The sequence below is a fragment of the Thalassophryne amazonica genome, chromosome 1, assembly GCF_902500255.1.
Source record: "Thalassophryne amazonica chromosome 1, fThaAma1.1, whole genome shotgun sequence".
NCBI lineage: Eukaryota > Metazoa > Chordata > Actinopteri > Batrachoidiformes > Batrachoididae > Thalassophryne > Thalassophryne amazonica.
In genome coordinates, this window is record NC_047103.1 from 48,730,006 (window position 1) to 48,753,674 (window position 23,669).

The 23,669-nt window shown below is 44.6% G+C and overlaps 1 protein-coding gene across 1 annotated transcript in view; it reads right to left on the bottom strand.

Moving 5' to 3' along the window:
* Positions 1–5,974: 5,974 nt before the first annotated feature.
* The window catches only part of kpna1 (karyopherin alpha 1 (importin alpha 5)), an 80,523-nt gene continuing 62,828 nt past the window's right edge, over positions 5,975–23,669 (bottom strand). Inside the window, exons 13-14 of the mRNA XM_034169475.1 lie at positions 17,382–17,560; positions 5,975–9,078 (exon numbers count right to left, since the gene is read on the bottom strand). Of these exons, the coding sequence (XP_034025366.1) occupies positions 8,891–9,078; positions 17,382–17,560 (367 nt within the window). The 3' untranslated portion in view covers positions 5,975–8,890. The remainder of the gene's footprint in view (positions 9,079–17,381; positions 17,561–23,669) is intronic.

Sequence of the window (23,669 nt, forward strand, 5' to 3'; positions counted from 1 at the left end):
CTGCCCTCACACCCTGTGACTGTTGGCATAGGTTTCAGCTCCCCCCACCCCAAAAGAAACCCTTGATTGGAGTAAGTGGGTATGTAATATACGAGGTCTATTAGAAAAGTATCCGACCTTATTATTTTTTTCAAAAACCATATGGATTTGAATCACGTGTGATTACATCAGACATGCTTGAACCCTTGTGGGCATGCGAGAGTTTTTTCACGCCTGTCGGTTACGTCATTCGCCTGTGGGCAGTCTTTGAGTGAGGAGTGGCCCACCCTCGTCGATTTTTTTCATTGTTTAGGAATGGCTCAGGCTGCTGCTTTGTTTGATCAAAATTTTTTCAAAACTGTAAGGCACAACTGAGTGGACACCAGTCGATAAATTCAGCTGGTTTTCGGTAAAAATTTTAACGGCTGATGAGAGATTTTGGTCTGGTAGTGTCGCCGTAAGGACGGCCCATGGCACCCGACGGCGATCTGCGCTTCGAGGCGGCAGCGTCTCGCCGTTTCAAGTTGAAAACTTCCACATTTCAGGCTCTGTTGACCCAGGAAGTTGTCAGAGAACAGAGAACTTTCAGAAGAAGTCGACATGAGGAGTTTATTCAGACATTCCATTGTTAACGGACATTTTGTAATGAAAGAACGTGCGGGCAGAGTCGCATGTCGGGCCGGACCCGACCGTGGAGGGTCGCGACAGGAAAAATACCTCCGTTGGAAACCTTAACGGGCAAGTTGGAACATGCCCAAGCTGTTAAACAATTTCTCAGTTACTCACTTGTTGAAAGCCATTAAAAGCCGCCTGAATTTTACAAATGGTTTTCAACACGGAGGTGTTTTTCCTGTCGCGGCGCACACAGATTCGCCGAGTCGTCACGGAAATGACTCGGCGAATTTGCGCGCACGTCTTTCATTAAAAAATGTCCTTAAACAGTGAAATGTCCGCATAAAGTCCTCATGCCGGCCTCTTCTGAATCTTCTCTGTTCTCTCACGACGTCCTGGGTGAATTAAGCCTTAAATTAGGATGTTTTCAGGTAGAAACAGGCCGACGACGGCGCCTGGAAGTGCTGCACGACGTCCCGCTCCGTGGGAAGTCCTTACACCGACAGAAACACCCCATAATCTCTTATCAGCCGTTAAACTTTTCACCGAAAACCAGCTTAATTTCTCGAATAGTGTCCACTCGGATATTCCTCACAGGTCCAGAAAAAATTTTGATAAAGCAACGTGCACCGTCTCGAGCAGCGTGTGAAACAAAGGAATTCAGCTGAGAGGGCGGGACCACATCTCACTCAAGGCCTGCCCACAGCGAAATGACGTCACCGACATGCGTGAAAAAACTCACGCATGCGCACGAGGGCTCAAGCATCATTGGTGTAATCGCACGTCATTCAAATCCATATAGTTAAAAAAAAAAATTAAAGAGTCGGTTTATTATCTAATAGACCTCGTAAATGATTCAGTTCTGACAACAATGGACAAATTTTTCTACACACACACACAGTCAATCAATCAATCAATTTTTTTATATAGCGCCAAATCACAACAAACAGTTGCCCCAAGGCGCTTTATATTGTAAGGCAAGGCCATACAATAATTATGTAAAACCCCAACGGTCACAATGACCCCCTGTGAGCAAGCACTTGGCTACAGTGGGAAGGAAAAACTCCCTTTTAACAGGAAGAAACCTCCAGCAGAACCAGGCTCAGGGAGGGGCAGTCTTCTGCTGGGACTGGTTGGGGCTGAGGGAGAGAACCAGGAAAAAGACATGCTGTGGAGGGGAGCAGAGATCGATCACTAATGATTAAATGCAGAGTGGTGCATACAGAGCAAAAAGAGAAAGAAACAGTGCATCATGGGAACCCCCCAGCAGTGTACGTCTATAGCAGCATAACGAAGGGATGGTTCAGGGTCACCTGGTCCAGCCCTAACTATAAGCTTTAGCAAAAAGGAAAGTTTTAAGCCTAATCTTAAAAGTAGAGAGGGTGTCTGTCTCCCTGACACAGTGGGGCCAAAAAGTATTTAGTCAGTCCCTGATTGTGCAAGTTCTCCTACTTAGATGAGAGAGGTCTGTAATTTTCATCATAGGTACACTTCAACTATGAGACAAAAGTAGAAAAAAAAAATCCAGAAAATCACATTGTAGGATTTTTAAAGAATTTATTTGTAAATTATGGTGGACAATAAGTATTTGGTCAATAACAAAAGTTCAACTTAATACTTTGTAACAATCTTTGTTGGCATTGACAGTGGTCAAACGTTTCCTCTAAGTCTTCACCAGGTTTGAACACACTGTAGCTGGTATTTTGGCCCATTCCTCCATACAGATCTCTAGAGCAGTGATGTTTTGGGGCTGTGTTGGGCAACACAGACTTTCAACTCCTTCCACAAATTTCCCTATGGGGTTGAGGTCTGGAGACTGGTGAGGCCACTCCAGGACCTTGAAATGCTTTTTACAGAGCCACTCCTTCATTGCCCGAGCGGTGTGTTTAGGATCGTCATGCTGGAAGACCCAGCCACGTTGCATTTTTAATGCTTTCACTGATGGAAGGTTTTGGCTTAAAATCTCAATACATGGCCCCGTTCATTATTCCCTTAACACAGATCAGTCATCCTGTCCCCTTTGCAGAAAAACAGCGCCAAAGGATGATGTTTCCACCCCCATGCTTCACAGTAGGTATGGTGTTCTTGAAATGCAACTCAGCATTCTTCTTCCTCCAAACACCATGAGTTAATTTTTTTTTTTTACCAAAATGTTTTATTTTGGTTTCATGTGACCACATGATATTCTCCCAATCCTGTCCTGGATCATCCATAAGCTCTCTGGCAAACTTCAGACGGGCCAGGACACGCTTTGCACTGCATGATTTGAGTCCCTCCCTGCATAGTGTGTAGCCTTTGTTACTTTGGTCCCAGCTCTCTGCAGGTCATTCATCAGGTCCCTCCATGTAGTTCTGGGATTTTTGTTCACCATTCTCATGATCATTTTGACCCCATGGGATGACATCTTGCGTGGAGCCCCAGATCGAGGTTGATTATCAATGGTCTTGTATGTCTTCCATTTTCTTACAATTGCTCCCACATTGATTTATTCACACCAACCTGCTTGACTATTGTAGATTCATTCTTCGCAGCCTGGTGCACATCTACAATGTTCTTCCTGGTGTCCTTTGACAGCTCTTTGGTCTTGGCCATGGTTGAGTTTGGAGTCTGACTGTTTGAGGCTGTGGATAGGTGTCTTTTATACAGATAAGTTCAAACAGATGCCATTAATACAGGTAACAGGTGGAGGACAGAAGAGCTTCTTAAAGAAGTAACAGGTCTGTGAGAGCCAGAAATCTTGTTTGTGGGTGACCAAATACTTATTTTCCAACATAATTTACAAATAAATTCTTTAAAAATCCTACAATGTGATTTCCTAGAATTTTTTTTTCTCATTTTGTCTCTCACAGCTGAAGTGTACCTATGATGAAAATTACAGACCTCCCTCATCTTTCTAAGTAGGAGAACTTGCACAATCAGGAACTGACTTAATACTTTTTTACCCCATTGTGTGTGTGTGTGTGCAAATAAATAAAATTAACAAAGTCAAATTTCAGCTGCACTTTGCCAGAAGGGAAAATTAAAAAACGGCCCACTTTGTGCTACTCTGCCATGAAGCTGTGATTAGTGAAGCCGCAGACATCACACCATAACCAGTTTCTTCAATCGCATCCACAGAAACCTGTAACTCCAGTTATGAACTGGCTCATAGAATCTTCTCTCACTAGGCTGTTTTTGATGTGAGCCCACTTTAATTTTAATCAGAACGATTAAAAAAAGTGTCTTGTTTCCTTTAACCTTAACCCCCCCCCCCCCCCCAAAGGCTTTAAAAATTATACATTACATTGAAGCATGTGCATGCATACTTGTACTGACTTTTGCTGCGTTGTTTTGAGCCTGTATATTCATTACAATCTGACATATGTTTTTGACACTTCTTAAGACAACTTCTTGTCAACTTGGCCATAATGCAGTTCTTCAGATGGTGCCATTTTGAACTTTTTCACACCTAAGTGACATTGCACATTCACTTTGTTTTACAGTGCATCCGGAAAGTATTAAAGGCACTTCACTTTTTCCACATTTACATTATAGCCTTATTACAAAATGGAGTAAAATAGTCCCCCCCCCCCAAAAAAAAATTCTACCCACAACACGCCATGACAAGATGAAAGACGTTTTGTGTTTAAACTTCGCAAATTTAAGAAAAAAAACAAACCTTTAACACCTTTTTTTATTTTTGCAAATTTATTAAAAAATAAATAAGTCACAAGTACATAAGTATTCATACCCTTTGCTCAATACTTTTTTGATGCATCTTTGGCAGCAGTTACAGTCTGAATATGATGCCACAAGCTTGGTGCACCTATCTTTGGGCAGTTTTTCCCATTCCTCTTTGCAGTGTCTCTGAAGCTCTATCAGGTTGAATGGGGAGTGTCGGTGCACAGCCATTTTCAAATCTCTCTAGAGATGTTCAATCAGATTTAGGTCTGGGCTCTGGCTGGGCCACTCAAGGACATTCATATCTTGGCTGTGTGCTTAGGGTCACTGTCCTGCTGAAAGACAAAGTCGCCCTAGTTTGAGGTCAAGAGCGCTCTGGAACAGGTTTTTATCCATGATGTCGCTGTACATTGTTGCATTCATCTTTCGCTCAGTCCTGACTACTCTCCCAGTTTCCGCCACTGGAAAAACATCCCCACAGCATGATGCTGCCACCACGCTTCACTGTAGGAATGGTGCCTGGTTTCCTCCAAACATGACGCCTGGTATGCATACCAAAGAGTTCAATCTTTGTCTCATCAGGCCAGAGAATTTTGTTTCTCATGGTCTGAGAAGCTTTCAGGTGCCTTTTGTGAAACTCCAGGTGTTCTGCCATGTGCCTTTTACTGAGTAGCTTCTGTCTGGCCACTCTACCATACAGGCTTGATTGGTGGATTGTTGCAGAGTGTGTTGTCCTTCTGGAAGCTTCTCTCTCCACAGAGGAATGCTGGAGCTCTGACAGAGTGACTATCAGGTTCTTGGTCACCTCTCTAAGGCCCTTCCCCCCGATCGGTCAGTTCAGACGGGCGGCCAGCTCTTGGAAGAGTCCTGGTGGATCCAACCTTCCAATTAATTGGGACCTTCAAAGTAGCAGAAATGTTTCTGTACCCATCCCCAGATTTCTGCCTTGAGACAATCCTGCCTTGGAGGTCTACAGGCAATTCCTTTGACTTTATGCTTGGTTTGTGCTCTGACATGCACTGTCACCTGTGGGACCTTATATGTAGTCAGGTCTGTGCCTTTCCAAATTCATGTCCAATTAAATGAATTTACCCCAGGTGGACTCCAATTTAGCTGTAAAAACATCTCAAGGATGATCAGTGGAAACAGGATGCACCTGAGCTCAATTTTAAGCTTCATGGCAAAGGCTGTGAATACTTATGTACATGTGATGCATGTCACCTCAACAAAACTTCTTTCACATGGTTATTATGGGGTATTGTGTGTAAAATTCTGGGGGGGATTTCATCAATTTTGGAATAAAGTTGTAACATAACAAAATATGGAAAAAGTGCAGCGCTGCGAATACTTTCCAGATGCACAGTATGCTGTACATCATTTTACTTCAAATGTGATCCCAGCTCTGATTTGTAACAGAGCTTTCAGTTGAAGCATCTGGCTGAAATTGATGAATGAATCCCAAATGTCAAAATACATCTTGTAATATCTACTCCATTTCATCTTCATTATTGACTTTGTCACAGAAAAGCCCTGGAGGTGTTTATCTGGTCAAGGTTTTTCTACATTAAGGAAAGACTCCCCAGATTAAAAACTTGCACTTGCTACACAGTTCGATTTGGATGTAAATACCCTAAATCTGAATGTCATTACTAGCATTCAGCTCCAATATGCACGAATAAACAGCCCTAGTAAACGGTTATTTAGAACAGAGTGACAACAGCAGTTCATTAAACAGCATTTATGCAAATAAAGGAAAGTTACACAAACCCAACACACTAACAGTAATGAACATGTAGCGCTGGTAATCTCCTGCAGAGACTGACAAAAGTAAGAAATGTTATAAGGACTTGGTAAACATTCAGTTTTTCTATCTAACATAATCACCAATACTTTCAACTTTAATCTGGATTTCTTTTTAAATGATCTGGAAAGATTTCTCGTCAGGGTTATAGCACTGTCAACAAAAAGACAGATGCTACCCCCTGTACATAGACAATAGGCCCTATTTTAATGGCACAAGCTCCATAATCAACTTGTACATAATGCAGCAGCACTATGCAGAGACTTGGATTGATAAATCAAAGGAGTGGTTAATTATTTTTGCCAGCCCCATTAATAGACACCCACCTTTTAAACCATTGTGGCAACGTTTGACTGGGAAATTAATGTCATGCAGATGAAACAGTGTGACACACACTGCTACACAGTGGCAGCAAAGACCAATATTTGAGTTTGTTTGCACCAACACTGGAATCTCAATTTTATGGTTGCAACAAAGTGATAAAATTTGTGTATTGGTAAATAATAACTCTACAACACAGGCAATAATAGCAACAGCAATAATTTGGAACATACCAATTCTAAAGCTGCAACGGTTAATCATTGACTATTTTCATAACAGATTAATCATTCTGAATAATTTAACAAAAGCCAAATGCTTTGATTTCAGCTTCTTAAATGTGAATATTATTGTTGTTTCATTACTAGTTTCTTTAATACTTTTTTCTTTTCACCATTTGATAACATGTTTGTAATGACTGTGATAAAGAGATTAATTGAATACAAAATAGGTTAGATGGCAACGCTAATCAGTTTACACATTTCTGCCATTTCGCTGTAATTATCAAAATGTATTTAAAAAAGCTATTTTTTGGCAACAAATAGTTTCTCAAAAACACACACATACAAAAGTCAATGATGTTCTCACACATGCAATAAAAAGACCAGTTTTATGTTGCACACGCGATCGCAACATCACTGCAATATTGTCATCACAGTGTGTAATCGCTGACAGCGTGGTAGTTTTGCGTACTCTGGATTACAGATGTAATTAGTTTTCCATTTCTTGTCCGACTTCACTACCAATAGGCACCAACGTTGTGCGGCGGCTGGTGATGGCCTTATGGTTCATGTGCAAATAGCTTAAAGTTTGTCTATTTTTTTTGTGCATTTCCTAAACTCTGCACCTGTTATGGCTTCAATGCAGTATAAACAATTGTTATACATCACTTTAATTTTGTTTTACTGACATAAACAAAGGCTTTATCTTGCACATGCGAGATGTCTTCAAGCTCTTCCACGGGTTCTGACCTGGACTCGAATGAATTAAACACACACATTTGTAGCAATCTTCTGCACCCTGTGCTCCTCCTTACCGTGAAAAATAAACAAAGCGCATTTCAGTGCCCGAATAAAACCAATTTGTCACCGCGCTGCTTGTGGTGCCATGAAAATAGGGCCCCGTGCTTTTAAAACTATCAATCCAAAAAGTTAGTCATCTTGGAAAAGTACAAACTAAATGTGCTGCACTGCTCACAGCCGAGTAGCTAGTTCAGTCCGATTTGTCTGAAACTTTGTCAAGCTCACGTCCTTTGTAGCTTTGCTGAGGCAGAATGATCTGATTTTAGTTAGTGTGCTAATAGTTTCAGTCCACAACATGTTCCAAATCCTAGGAAAAAGGGTAAACAATGACATACACTGTAATCTTGCTATACCAGAAGAGGACTGAGGATGCAGACCACACCTCGTCACACCTCACTTCCCCAGGAAGGAAAGCACTGTAATCCACCAGTTAAATAGTTATTGTATCTTCTTAATGAGCAGGTATCAGTCCTGAACTAAAGTGCTGCAAATGAAACAAAAGTATGATAAAAAGTCCCACCAGTCTGCTATTGGACAGACTCAAAGGTTTAATGAGTTTGTTTCGTCGTGTCCAAGTCTGTCCAATTGTCTCAGTGCAAGGGAAGACTCCAAATCCCATGGTTCCACGGGCGTAATCACAAGAAACAGGAGGCAGTCGAAGCTCTTCAAAAGATGGAGCCTCTGCAGGTGGAAGTTCCATTACTGGGTAAAGGAATGCATATGAGATCCAGGAGGATGTGCAAGCAGTCTGGTTTGTTGCCAACAAGCTCAGCACGTTAGCAACAGAGTTAAAGTTCCTAATTTGTCCATTTCTGGTCACCTCTCCAATGGCTGAGGAAGAGCAAGTTGGGGCGCCTCCATTTGAGTCATTTAAGTGTCTTTCATAGAGGTTCGGTGAGTCCTTGTGTCAGAAGTGGTCACATGGCACCACTGTGGGCAGTTCAGTACAACAACCACGGCTAGTGGTCAACGTCTTGTTGTCAGTCCAGTGTTTAGGTTAGATCATTCTCTACTCACGTGTGGGTGTAAAATCATGTCCATGTCTGTCTCATGAGTCATTAATGCTTCAGAAAAGCCACTCCCATGTACTCAGAGAGATAAACACGAGAATCCTACGGGAACACGGAGAGTATGACAGGCCTTTCATTTTGGGGGGGGGTAAATATTCATGTCGCATCTGCTGGGTGCTTTTTTGTGAGGCAGTAGAGGACATTTGGGCCTGAGCAGTCGGTGGGGTTAAGATGCTGAGGAGCACTGGAGACAGAGTGGCGAAACCTGAAAGTGAAACCTCCACAAACTGGCTGAAAAGACTGTAGAACTTGACCATCATCTGAGACATGCACACATAGGTGCTGTTGAAATAAACTTTAAATAATAATGATTTAATCAATCTCTCTGACAATGGAAAGAGAAAGAAGGAAATCTATGCTTGTTGCCCTTGCTGGTGGCAGTGCGCAGAGTGACAGATGATGATGCACAAGGGAGGGAGGGTTTAACATTATAGCTGGAAGCCTTCCATTGGGGCCTCATGCTGCTGGAAGAGAAACTGCTGCTGCTGCAGATCGACAGCTGGAGCCAGGGATGGGTCTTCATCTTCAGTGTTGAAGTAGCGCTCAATCAGGTCAAACGCTTTCTGGTAAATCTCCTGGTTCTCATGGCCCTGCAGGAACTCCAGCTTGTCCAGACCTAGAAGATCATAGGACAACACATAGGTCTGTCAGCTTAAGTACGTACCAATCCAATTCAGTTTAACCTTACACAACCCCCTGAGCAAGCACATAGGCAGAGGTCAGGAAAAAATTATTTTCTCATTACTGGTTGGGTTCTCTCATGCTGGCCATATTTAAATAACAAATATCGATGTGTCTTCTACAAGAACATTACTGGTCAAATAATGGGTACTGCAGGGTTCTGTATTAGGCCCTCTGTTATTCTCTCTTTACATATCACCTCTTGGATAGATAACTGCGAAGCTATGGAGATGTCACGGGGTCATTAATTTCACCTGTGTATGTGTTGGTGAGAGCGGGGAGGGGCTGATGTGGGAGTGTGTGTGTGACTGCGACCCCGCCTTGATAATTAGGAATATTAGGGATAGGTGTGTGTGGGGCAGTTCAGAGAGAGTGTGGAGGAGCAGCAGCGAGATGGCGAGTCTTCAGGCGCCGAGCGGCACGAGGGCAGAAGGATAGTGGACCGGATTGAGCGTGCACGGAAGGACACCGCTGGAACAAGTGATAGGACACGTCGTGGGAACGGTGGAGGGGGAGTGTTTGCCAATCCCCCTCTTCTCACCTAAGTGCCTCTTTAATGCTTTGTCCGGCTGGACTTTGCGCTATTTGTTGCTAGCGTTTGGCGTGACTGCTGTGAAGTTAAGCAGTAATCCTGCCTTAAGTGACGAGCCTGAGTTTCTTACCGGTCGTCGACCAATCCATTCACAGTTTGGCCATTATGCAGCCCACCCCCCTTTTCCCCTGGGAGTTTGGGAGAGCAGCTAGAGCGCGGACGAGCGGGGGAAAGAGGGGGAGAGAGAGAGAAAGCGAGAGAGAGAGCGGGCGTGTGCCGTTGGAACAGTGGGGGAGGAGTGTGATAATCCCCCTCCTCTCAGCTAAGTACCTCTCCTCTCTGAATGTTGTGCGTATTTGCCCTCATTGTGGAAGTCACGTTATCTCTATCTTCCTGTTTCCTGACATTCCTATTTGTCTGCCCAGGTTGTGGCTGAGAGGGAAGTGTGCCCACCACTGCTATTAAATTAACATGTCAAAGGACGAAGCGCAGTTAAGTGGGCAGGCCATGATGATGCCATTTTTATGGGTGGCCCTTGGGTATCAAAATTTAGCGGGGCACAGTCTGATTATTTTGGAGAATGGCGTAGCCAAATTGAGACTATGCTTACTTTCCAACCAATCAAAGATTCACAGAAGACAGACCTTATCATGGGATTATTAGATGGTGTAGCCAAACGAGAGATTTTAGCTTTAGATCGCTCTGAGAGAAGTACATCTAAGGAGATTTTTGATGCACTATCTGTACTTTATGGAGACAATACACATCTCCATTTTAAGAACTCAGTTCTATAATTGTAGGCAGGAGCCTCATCAACCTTTAAGAGCTTTTTCTCTAAGATTACGGGAATTATTTTCCAGGTTGAAGCAGAAAGATATCATGAGTTTGGTGTTGCAAGACCAGTTTATTATGGGCCTGAGGGAGGGTCCCATCCGCCAGGAGCATAGACAGCAGGTGCGGAAGAGGCCAGAGCTCACCTTTGAGGAGGTAAAAATAGAGGCTATGGCCTTGGAGGAAGAACGAGGGGAATGTTGGCCTCCATATGATTGTGCATTGGTGAGTAGAGCACCTCCAGGCCCTGGTTTAGTGACCGATTGGAAGCAGCAATTGCGTGCTGAAATAATGAATGATGTGAAAGAGCAAATATCTACTATGACAAAGACTATTTTAGAAGAATTAAGAAACACAGTCTTATCCCCTTTTGATGCCCCATGACACCTAGCTAGAAGCCCAAGGCCGAACGTGGCTCGTAACCATGCTAAATTTAAGTGGAATTCACAGGGTCGGCCTATATGCAGTTTGTCTGGACAGGTTGGCCATATCGGTCGTAGGTGCTCTTCAAAACCCTCTGGTCAGGATTTTTAAGTGCCCCGGCCACTGTGGGTCAAGTGTCCGGACCCCTCCTATGTGACCCAATTGATTACAGTCCTAAAGTAAAGCTCACAGGTGTTTGTCCCCTGGTAGAAGTGGGAGTAGATGGGGTAAATGTCAAATGTTTGGTAGACACTGGATCCCAAGTAACCATGTTCAGTGAGAGTGTCTGTAGAAACCTCTTTGGGAGTGAGCGACTTAAAGGGTGTAAAGAACTACCCTTGTTAACATTGAGGGCTGTGAATGGGCTTGATATCCCTTGGGTGGGTTACATGGTGGCAAATTTTGTGGTTCATGGGGTCCGGGTGCCAGCATGTGGCATTGTAGTGGCCAAGGATGATTGTATTGGAGCAGGTAAAGCTATCCTTGGAATGAATGTAATTGGAGACTGTTGGGAGGAACTTTTTAGTAAATATAAGTAGTATTCAAAACACCCGAAGCCGCTGCTTGGTAAAGAGTGGGACTCTGTTTTTGTAGATTGCCAACGTATCTATGCTGTTTCTTCTGCTGACCAGTGGCAAGTGACTGCTAGATTAGCTAGTCGCACCAACATAAGTGTACCTGCAGAGAGTGAAGTGACTTTGTGGGCCAAAATCCCACTGCCCTTCCATAATCAGTACTGTACTGCACTGGTTGAACCCCTATGGGAGAACGGAGGGGTTGAAGTGGCTAGAACTTTGGTAACTGTGGGAAGGGGGCGTATTCCTGTGAGGGTTAGGAATGTGCAACCATTTGCTGTTACCCTGAAGAGGTTCCAGAGGTTGGGAACTGTCTCTGCAGTGAACCCTGACAGCGTGCGGGATGGGAAGGAGCTGTCTGTGGTAGAAGTGGGTCCTGGGGTCGTGGAAGTCGGCTTTGTCGATGGTTCTCCAGAACAGCTGGAGGTAATGGAAACCGCCCCTCCTTTTCCTTCTTTTGAGGGGGATGGATTAAATGAGGAAGAACAATAACAATTGGACAAACTGCTGCGATGATGGAGCCATGTCTTTTCCACACAAGGAGGATTATGGACGGACGGGTGCTGTAAAACACACCATACCAACGGGTGATTCTAATCCTATTCGCGAGAGGTTTAGGCCGGTACCCCCGATCCTTTATAAGGAGATACGTAGCCTCTTAAAAGACATGTTGTATGGTGGGGTGATTAGGGAAAGCTGTAGCCCTTGGGCAGCCCCCATTGTCCTTGTTCAAAAAAAAAAAAGATGAATCTTGGCGATTTTGTGTGGATTATCCCAAGCTGAACAGTGTCACACATAAAGATGCCTAACCGCTGCCTAGAATTGAAGACTCGTTAACCAGTCTGACTAATGCAGAGTGGTATTCCACCTTGGATTTAGCCAGCGGTTATTGGCAAGTGGAGGTAGCGGAAAGGGACATGAGGAAGACTGCATTTACAACTCCATTCGGACTATTTGAGTTTGAAATAATGCCGTTCTAGTTGTGTAATGCACCTGCAACCTTTCAAAGGTTAATGCAGAGGTGTCTGGGGGACCAGATAGTAGAGTCCGTAATGGTTTACCTTGATGATGTGATTGTTTTTTCTAAAAGTTTTTCAGAACATCTTCAGCACTTGGAGTCAGTTTTTCGGGCACTGGGTCATTATGGTCTTAAGCTCCGTCCTGAGAAGTGCCAGTTGTTCCAGACACAGGTGAAGATTCTGGGGCATGTGATCAGCGGTCAGGGAGTTTCACTGGACCCAGAAAAGGTGGCAGATTGGCAACCCCCTACTACTGTCAGGCAAGTCCGTTCATTTCTGGGGTTTGTAGGCTACTATAGGCGATTTATAAAAGATTTTGCAAAGATTGCTAAACCTATAAATGGACTCCTAAAAGGTACCAGTCGCAATAGGGGTCATCATTCCCCTACTGTTGAATGGACTGAGCAGTGTGAAGCAGCCTTTCAGCAGCTGAAGACAGAATTAGTGCAGGCCCCCATCTTAGCCTATGCAGATTACACGCTACCATTTGTCCTCTACACCGATGCTAGTAACACCGGACTTGGGGCTGTGTTGGCCCAAGAACAGGGAGGTGTTGAGCGGGTAATAGCTTATGCTAGCAGAAGTTGCATCCAGCTGAGCGTAATGATGCAAATTATAGCTCCTTCAAACTTGAGCTCCTCGCCATGAAATTGGCAGTTGTAGAGAAATTTAAAGACTATCTTTGGGGAGCTAAATTTGTGGTTGTAACAGATAATAACCCGCTTGTACATCTGCAGACTGCTAAGTTGGGGGCTGTTGAACAAAGGTGGGTTGCACAGTTGGCCAGTTTTGACTACCACATCAGATATCGTCCTGGAAGAGAGAATACCAATGCTGACGCCCTTTCTAGATTTCCTGTAGCCATTCCAGCTCAAGATTCAGAAGGACAGGAGCAGCTGGTTGGAACAATGGAGACTGCCATTTTCTCACAAGCCCTGGTGAGTGACTAGGGATGGGATACAGAGCAATGGCGGAGTTTGCAGGGGGAGGAGTTGGATCTGTGTAAGATCAGGGGATATATCGAAAGAGGTATGTTACCGGATGCTACACAAAGGAAATTATTGGGTCACACAGATAAAACTTTGTTACGACACTGGAATAAGCTAGAATTGAGAGATGGGGTTGTGTACAGAACTGTCTTGGACCCACAAATATTAGAAACTCTCCATCAGATTGTTGTCCCTCTGTCACAAGCGAAATCATTGTGGACTATGTACCATGAGCAGATGGGACACCCAGGGCTGGAGAAATCAATGGCTCTCCTGCGGAGGAATTTCTATTGGCCCCAGATGGAGGATACGATTGCCGCTTGGCTTCAAGCTTGCCCACACTGTGTATTGCATAAGGCTGGACCTCAAGGTAAAGCCCCTTTGGTACCACTCGTTGCTAAAGCACCAATGCATATCATAAGCTATAGATTTCTTGACTTTGAGCCGCCCTACTGACCGATACCAGAACATACTGGTTATAACCGACTTGTTCACAAAGTTTGCATGGGCAGTACCCACATTTGATCAGACTGCTCTTACGACAGCACGCGCCCTATGGACTTATGTCATTCAGCCATTTGGTTGCCTGGAAGTATTGCATTCTGATCAAGGCCCCAATTTTGAGTCTCGACTAATACAAGAACTTTGTCAGGTATAGGGGTTTCGGAAAAGTCGAACGACCCCATATCATCCAATGGGGAATGGAGCTTGTGAACGGTTAAACCAGACTGTGTTGAACCTCCTTGGGTCACTGGAAGTAGAAAAACATCAGAGGTGGGTGGGGGTGAGTATTTACCTGGACTCATTCAGGCCTATAATAATACTGTTCATGAATCTACAGGATATGCACCTGCTTTCCTGATGAGGACACCAGTGGATTTGTTGACGGGAGGCTTGGGAGTGGAGGCTCCTATGGAACTTACAGATTGGGTGGCCAAGCATCAGGAGCAGCTGGCTTATGGTTATAAGAGAAGAGCTGACAGTCTCCAGAAAGCAGGTCAGAAGAATAAAAGACTATGATCGTACTGTGAAGGAGACTGCACTGCTGCCTGGAGAGAGGGTCCTGTTGCGAGACCATAGAAGACGGCAGATGGGTAAACTGAGTGATCGTTGGGAAAAGAGACCATATGTTATTGTTGGCAGACTTCGCCCAGAACGTCCCGTCTACAAGGTACGTCCTGAAGGCAAAGATCATCCTGAGCGGGTTACTCATCGTAATAACCTGCGGCCATGTCTTCACTATGCATCTTCTCTGCCTGATCTGACTGGGCACGCAAGTGGGCCACCCATGCCGATGTGGGGACTTTTGCTTCCAGTGGGAGGGGGCGACCGAGGAGGGGCCGCACTTTCCCCTGAGCTGAAGCGGTCCCAAAGGACTAACTTCGTGGTCCCACCCCAAAGGTATATGTACTAAGACATTGTGCAAGATGTTCCAGGGACTAGAACATATTGGTCAGGGGGGATGTCATGGGGTCATTAATTTCATCTGTATATGTGTTGGTGAGAGCGGGGAGGGGACGCAAACCTGTCTTCTGCCATCTTGTCAACAAACTGACAGCCAAAATAGGCGTTGTATATGGTCAGGAAGTCCAGCTCTGTCCTGGGCTGTCCTCGGACCCTTTGGAGGTGGTGGCTGAGAGGAGGGTTTTAGCCAAGTTCAAATCCATCATGGGCAACTCCTCTCACCCTCTGCACCGGACTGTAGTAGAGCTGAGTAGTTCCTTCAATGACAGACTGAGGCACCCTCAGTGCAAGAAGGAACGATACCGCAGGTCGTTCATCCCTGCTGCTGTCAGACTGTACAATAACACTGTGAAATAACCACATGCAATGTCCACAAATCATGTGCAATATTAATCTGTCTACAAATCATGTGTAACAACAACTTGCTTACAAATTCCAGCACTAGTGTTACCTTATCACATCTTAACTCCACTTCACATACTGTAAATAAGATACCCCTATTTTTTAACTCCAATCATGTTTATATATGCATATATACACACATGTATATATAATTTATTTCTACCTCATTTTCTTATTTTATTGTATTGTTACAAGTATTATTATTATTGCTTATCTTTGCACACGTCGTTTGATGCACATTTTCCTCTACTCGCACTCATCTTGTGTGGTTTTTTTTTAAGCTCTGACGTAACGTGAATTTCTCCACTGTGAGATCAATAAAGTCTTATCGCGTTATCTGATTGTTGGTTATCGGTAGAAGGCGTCGCTCGATTAGCTAGCACTACGCTGCACGCGAGGTGTACTCGTTTTGCACGCGCGGTCTACTCGGCTCCACCAGCGGTCAACTCGGCATGTGGTACAGCTCAGAAAGTGGCGAATGGGCCAATCAGAAGTTGGCAAAATCCCATACCATATAATAATTACAGTACTTATACAGCTATTTATGAGAAGGAACGAACATGCAGCTGTTTTACCGAGCCATTACAATGTAAACATTACAAATAATTACCTTTTTAGATGGTTCCAAATGCATTCTCCACTCCACCTCATCCAGCGCGTGTGAGAGAGACAGAAAAGCTGCTGCTGGAGTGCTCCTCTGTGATTCCGGAAGCGATGTTGGTGTTTTCAACAGCCAATTTGCAGAGACAATGATTAATCCAGTACAAAATAATTTTGTATAATTTTATATACACAGCATCCAGTGCACAACGTGTGACAGCCAGTAGAACAAAGCGTGGTGTCCAGCTGGGAACACAGCGGGTGGGGTCGTCACTACAATGTGCGTGCAAGTGCATGGATTAAAGTTGTGCAAGTGTCAGTGCACCTTTACTCTGCAGCATGTTTATTGTTTATCTTTAGTCATGTGATGTGTGGTCCAGACCACCTTCAATATTTTGCAAATTTTAAGTTTGATTTTTGTGAAAAATACAGCAGGTCATAAAGCATCACTTTATACAGACTAAAAATCAGCATGTGCTGCATCGCAATTTGGTGAAGATTCCATCTGTGAAATCTTAGATTAATTCATATAAAAATGTCAAAAGAGATGTGATGTGATGTACTAAGTGGTACTGTCTTGTTAAATGTGCAGTGATTCAACACAAATGTGGATCGTATGCTTTGGCTTTTAGTTTCCTAGTTTGGGTGAAAAAGTAAGTTAACCAATTCCATTTATTCTTCCAAACTTTCTGAATAGAGGTGCGGGCGGGATTGCTATTCTATGTTGTCCACTCAAGTGGCCTGTACAGATACTTGAACAAACAGCAAGTTGACCCCGAATCCTGCAGAAAGGAACTAGAGGACCAGGTGCAGAGAGGAGAAGCAAACAAAACAGAGACAATGCTATTTTAAGCCCATTTTTAAATGTTTCGAATGTGCATCACTCCCGTGATGCGCAAATACGCAGACGCAGTACATGTTATGTATTGTCCAGCCTTGTTGATTTTGCTTCAAGATGGTGTAAGTGCAAATCCTGGGTAATCTTTGATCCCACACTGTGGAGAAACATTTGTTAAAATTTTTCCCCTTTCAACATTTTTAAAAATTAGATTTGTAGTTGCTAAGCTGGGTGTGTGTCAAATCTAGTAAATTGGGATTTATTTACTGTTCACAGTAAATCTACATTAAAGTCACCACTTAAGAGCACGCAGACTTGATAGGGGACACGCACACACTTGATTTAATTCAGTTTATTTATACAGACCCAGATCACAACAAAGTCATCTCAAGATGCTTCACATGGGTAAGGTCTAAACCTACCAACCCCTACTCAGATTTAACACCACCCTCATCCATTGGTTGACTGTCACCCAATAAATAATACACCATTTTACAAGTATGAGACTCTGAGGGCCCTTTGTTTTTAAAAAAAGAAAAAACAAACAAACAAAAAACCCACTTACCATAGGCCTCTTCAATGAATGCACAGTAAGGGTTGATGCCACTGCCTCCTCTTTTAGCCTCCAGTTCTCCAATTCGCAATATGTTTTCCAGGCCATTTAAAGCCACCTGCACGATTTTGGAGTCCATCAGTGTGAGCAAGTCACACAATGGTTTTATGCAGCCAAACTTCACTAGGTGCCTGTAGGAAACAAATCCACAATAGAATTTTTAAAAAAGCTTCCATATTCTGCATTCTAAATATTAGCCAACAGTTATTTTACTTGTAAAGATTTAGTGATGTAATGGCACCCAGCACAAACAACATTTAATGCATAAGAGTTTCGCTTTATGAAATGATTGCCACTCCCAGTGGTGGGCACAGTTCCGCTAATCCGGTAACCGCTAATTAGCAAAGCTAACTTTTTTGTTAGCAGATTAGCTTTTCAGCTAACTTCGAAAACCATCAGCTGACCAATTCGCTTCCACTAAATTTAGTTCCGCTAACGTATTTTTTTTGCTGGCATATTTACTAAAGCCAAACGGTCAAAAAACATTTGTAAACCCCAAAACCATACATGCTGGTTCCTGTCACATGTTTTGCAGCAGTCATACAGCTGTGAGGAGCTGAGCTCAACTCTACCCCAACAAAAGGGGCCTGGCTGCCAAGCTACTACAAAAAAAGTCATTTACATTCAACATACAGTGACCCAGACATGTAGCAGAAGGCATTCAAAGTAAAACAGTTTTCACTTATGGTTTGAGTTAAAAACCAAATTAATCCAGATAGTTTATCCACATTAATGTCAACTCCTTCATTTTTGCAAAGTGAAAACATAACATATATCTTTTAATTTTAAAGTAATGCGCTAATTCTGAAGGTTAGAGCATTAACACATGCAGATGCCAAAAGGCATTATGGGAAAATGAGTGTGGTTGGTTGGTTTATGTATTTGTAAAAACCAACACACAAGTTACTGTAACATGTGTTTTGGTTTTTACAAATAAATGTGTATTTATAAATGTAATTTTTTCCATTTGTAAAAAAAGGCATTTGCAAAACTGAAAATTTTGTTTGTTAAGTGTGATTCAGCGCAACAAATAGCGCCCGTGTGATATTCACACTGCCATCCAGTAGATGGCAGTGATCTATGCATTTTGACCCATCTGCTGGGTGGCAGTATAAATAACGCCCAAATATCCCACGGTTGCTATGTGTTGTGCTGACTCACACTTAAACAGAATTTTCAGGGCTTTTCTAATGAATGGAAAAAAATTACATATTTGCAAATACACTTATCTGTAAAAACCAACACACACATTACAGTATCTTGTGTGTTGGTTTTTACAAATAAACCAACCAACCAACCAGTGATGAATGGAGGATCATTTTCCCATAATGCCTTTTGGCATCTGTGTGCGTTAATGCTTTAACCTTCAGAATTAGCACATCACTTAAAATTAAAAGATATGTTTTATATGTTCACTTTGTAAAAATGACAGAGCTGACATTAATGTAGATAAACTATATGGATTAATTAATTTTTTTGTTTTTGTTTGTTTTTAATCAAACCATAAGTGAAAACTGTTTTACAATGGATACCTTCTGTCACACATCTTTGGCGCTGTATGTTGAATGTAAAGAACTCTTCCTTACAGCAGTGGGCAGGGCGCACAAAGACAGAAGCTCTGGCTCACTGTTTATCGCCTTTGATTCTACTCAGAAGCGTCGGCAGTGCTTAAACTCAAAACTAGCTTGTCAGCAGCTGACAGCGTACCGGAGGCAATACTAAAAGTTAGTGGTTAGCTGTAGTTTCCGCTAAATTATTTCGTGGTTTATCAGTTTAGAGTGATAAAAGTTAACTTTTCAGTTAGTGGGTTAGCAGTTATTGAAGCTAACATTTTGGTTAGCTGTGCCCACCACTGGCCACTCCCCACATTTATAAAGAGAGGCCATAGTGCTTGACCGCTCACATAGTATAATGCATTCAGAATGATGTTCTTTTTCCTTGATGGAAGAGGAGTAGTCAATGGGAATTTGGTGTGTTGGTATGAGGTGCCAAAGCAATGTTAATGACACCAAATCATTTTTAGCACCTTAAATTAATAACAGTTCTTGCATGTGTAAATCATTTTAGATGCAGCACAGTGTCATTTGATTGATCATGTCTTGATCCACTTCTCTAAAGGGATCAAGAGCCAGGAACAAACCTAAAGGTCAGTTACAAAATTTGGCTCCATCTGTAGTGAAGTACATAAGAATGATCTGAAAATATGGCATAAGGTTAGATATCGCTGTGGCTCAATTTTTAGCAAAGGTTATCGAGATCTCCACTCCACCTTGTTGAAGACCTATGCTGGGGTTAGTGTTTGGGTCAGTACGCCAGGCCCTACTATGTAACCCACACAGTTTAGTTGTTGGTTGTATCCCATAGCAGTTACCTGAGGTGGTAGGAGCAGCTATGGGCTGCAACAGTTTGTGATCCTAGTTCCAGCTGTGTTTAGTAACCTCTGAGACTTAGACACAGACACTTATTGTGCCACTGAAAACCATCTGTTGAGCAGTCACTTCACTTTCCACATGTCCTGGAACAGATTGACTGGCTGCGTCAATTGTTTTCCTTTTTTTTTTTTTTTATTCAACATTTTTACCCAGAACATGGTTTACGCGAGGTTTACTGTATACGTATATATACACAACACACACTTTAAAATCATGCTATTATCATATAAACCAGATATTCGCACTCACTGGACAAAAGCAAAAGTCCCAGTGCTTTTGTATGGGTTTCCATGTAATCAACACCATATATAACAGATTTTCACTCACATCAGACAAAGCATCCTGTCTGATCACAATGCATTTCTATTAAAAACCCCTCGCATGTACTGGACAGAGCAGTCTGGACGTGGCCAATAACAGAGGTATGAAATTAAGTTCAGCACTGACACTCGCCGACTCGAGAAAAGCGGGCACCGCATTTCCTTGATTAAAAGCCTGGCTGTTTATTTTGTCAAACTGTGCTCAGACACAGCACCTAAACAAGGCAGGGTGTAATTCAAGGTGGGTGATTATTAACAAAATGCTGCTTGCTGCCTGCACTGTAAGATCATGTTAAGTTTCACACATATCCCTGGGTGTGATGAACCAAACCCTCTGTGTGGCTCTCAGGAGCCTGATATGCACCTGCTAATTGACGGAGACCGCAAAGGGTTGTGATTTGTCAATGACATTTTCACTCTTTCCTCTCCCGTCATACTTTAAAAGTTTTTGCAGTGCGCACGCCGATTACATTTCGATCATGCATTAACTACGTTTGGCAGAAAAGTCTGCAACTTCACAACACGGAGTCCGAAAAAGACGTTCAAATGACCCGCAATTCATGGAGGGAAATTACACGTATGCCGCTGGTTTGGAGGCTGATGACTGTATAAAGAAATGGAGCTCATTGAGGCTCACTGGGGCGCAGGGCTTGGCGGCTCCGGTGTTCTTCAGCTCCGTTGGCAGTGGAAGCTGTGTGGGATCGGCTCTTCTCTCACCAGGCGTCTTCCATCGTCGAGCCTGCCCACACGTCACCTGGTGTATGATTGACAATCATTATATTGTTATTGTCTGTACGTCGTTGTGCGATTCACAACATTAAATTGTTACTTTTGGCTTATCCATTGTCCGTTCATTTACGCCCCCTGTTGTGGGTCCGTGTCACGACACTTTCACAACAGGATTTCTCGGCCAGCGTCATGGATCCTGAGGGGCGTCAACCATCGCTTGAACAACCAATGGAAGAGCGAGGTGCACAGGCGCCAGCAGGAGGCGTGTTGGGTGAGCTGCAGCACATCTTAACCGCCTTTACCGCTCGGTTGGACTTAGTCACCGAGCAGAGCATTATTCTCAATCGTAGGATGGAGGCTCTCACCGCCCAGGTGGAAGCGCATGCTCAGGGCGCTGCTGCAGCACCTCCTCCTGCTGACCGTTTGCCAGAGACAGACATTCCGCTGGTCGTTCAACGAACCCCCCCACCTTCCCCTGAAGCATACATAAGCCCTCCGGAGCCGTACGGAGGCTGTGTGGAGACGTGCGCGGACTTCTTGATGCAGTGCTCGCTCGTCTTTTCACAGCGTCCCGTCATGTACGCAGCAGACGCTAGCCGGGTGGCTTATGTGATCAATTTGCTTCGAGGCGAGGCACGCGCCTGGGCTACGGCGCTTTGGGAGCAGAATTCACGGCTCCTAACGGTTTACACTGAGTTTGTGAGGGAGTTCCGACAGGTGTTCGACCACCCTCATAGAGGCGAGACCGCTTCAAGTGTGCTGCTGTCGATACGGCAGGGGCGTCGGAGCGTAGCGAAGTATGCAGTTGACTTCCGCATCGCGGCAGCGCGAGCCGGCTGGAATGCTGTTGCGCTCCGCGCCGCCTTTGTAAACGGACTGTCTCTGGTCCTTAAGGAGCACCCGGTGGCGAAGGACGAGCCACAGGATTTAGATGGGCTTATCGACCTGGTTATACGGTTAGACAACCGATTAACAGAACACCGACGGGAGCGAGACGAAGGGCGTGGTCAGGCACAAGCCGTCCCTCTTCCTCCCGGGTCCGAAAGGAAGCCGACTTCACCACGCTCCGCTGCCAGGGCTCTCCACGTGACGACAGCTCCCCCTGCTGACGTTGCTAGGGAAATGAGCAGGGCCAAAAAACGATCAGATCAGAGACAAAGGAGGCTGATCCGTGGAGAGTGTTTTCTCTGCAGCTCTACCGAGCACACACAGAGAGAATGCCCCAAACGGTCAAAACAGCAGCACTCGTCCTTAGAGACTGGGCTAAGGGTGGGTCATAACACGCACGCGGGGGAACCCCGAAAATCAGCACGAATCCAAGTCACAATCCTTTGTGAGGATTTAACCCTTCACGCCCCAGCACTTATAGACACGGGGTCAGAAGGGAATCTGCTGGACAGCAGATGGGCAAAGGAAGTAGGGCTCCCTCTGGTGGCTCTGCCTTCCCCTGTGAAGGTACGAGCACTAGATGGCACTCTTCTTCCATCAATCACACACCAGACACAGCCAGTGACTTTGGTGGTGTCTGGGAATCACAGGGAGGAGATTGTGTTTTATGTAACACCTTCTACCTCCCGAGTGATTTTGGGTTTTCCATGGGTGTTGAAACACAATCCCCGGATTGATTGGCCGTCTGGGGTTGTGACGCAGTGGAGCGAAACCTGCCACCGGGAGTGTTTAGGATCCTCGGTTCCACCCGGTGAGATAGCTAAGGAGGAGGTCAAAGTCCCGCCCAATCTGACGGCGGTGCCATGTGAGTACCACGATCTTGCTGACGTCTTCAGCAAAGATCTGGCACTCGCCCTTGCCCCGCACCGACCGTACGATTGTGCCATCGATTTGATTCCGGGCGCTGAGAACCCGTCCAGCAGGCTGTACAACCTCTCACGTCTGGAACGCGAATCAATGGAGACCTACATCCGGGACTCGTTAGCTGCCGGGTTGATCCGGAACTCCACCTCCCCGATGGGTGCTGGTTTCTTTTTTGTGGGTAAAAAGGACGGCGGACTCCGTCCATGCATCGATTACAGAGGGCTGAACGAGATCACGGTTCGCAACCGATACCAGTTACCTCTGTTGGATTCGGTGTTCACGCCCCTGCATGGAGCCCAAATATTAACCAAACTCGATCTTAGGAATGCGTACCACCTGGTTCGGATCCGGAAGGGAGACGAGTGGAAGACAGCATTTAACACCCCCTTAGGTCACTTTGAGTACCTGGTCATGCCGTTCGGCCTCACAAACGCCCCTGCGACGTTCCAAGCTTTGGTTAATGACGTCTTGCGGGACTTCCTGCACCGGTTTGTCTTCGTGTATCTAGACGACATCCTCATCTTTTCTCCGGACCCTGAGACTCATGTCAAGCATGTACGTCAGGTCCTACAGCGGTTGTTGGAGAACCGGCTGTTTGTGAAGGGCGAGAAGTGTGAGTTCCACCGCACTTCTTTGTCCTTCCTGGGGTTCATAATCTCCTCCAACTCCGTCGCCCCTGATCCGGCCAAGGTTGCGGCGGTGAGGGATTGGCCCCACCCAACAAGCCGTAGGAAACTGCAACAGTTCCTCGGCTTTGCAAATTTCTACCGGAGGTTCATCAAGGGCTACAGTCAGGTAGTTAGCCCCCTGACAGCCCTGACCTCCACAAAAGTCCCCTTCACCTGGTCGGATCAGTGCGAAGCCACGTTTAGGGAGTTGAAACGCTGGTTCTAGACAGCACCTGTTCTGGTGCAGCCCGATCCCAAGCGCCAGTTCGTAGTTGAAGT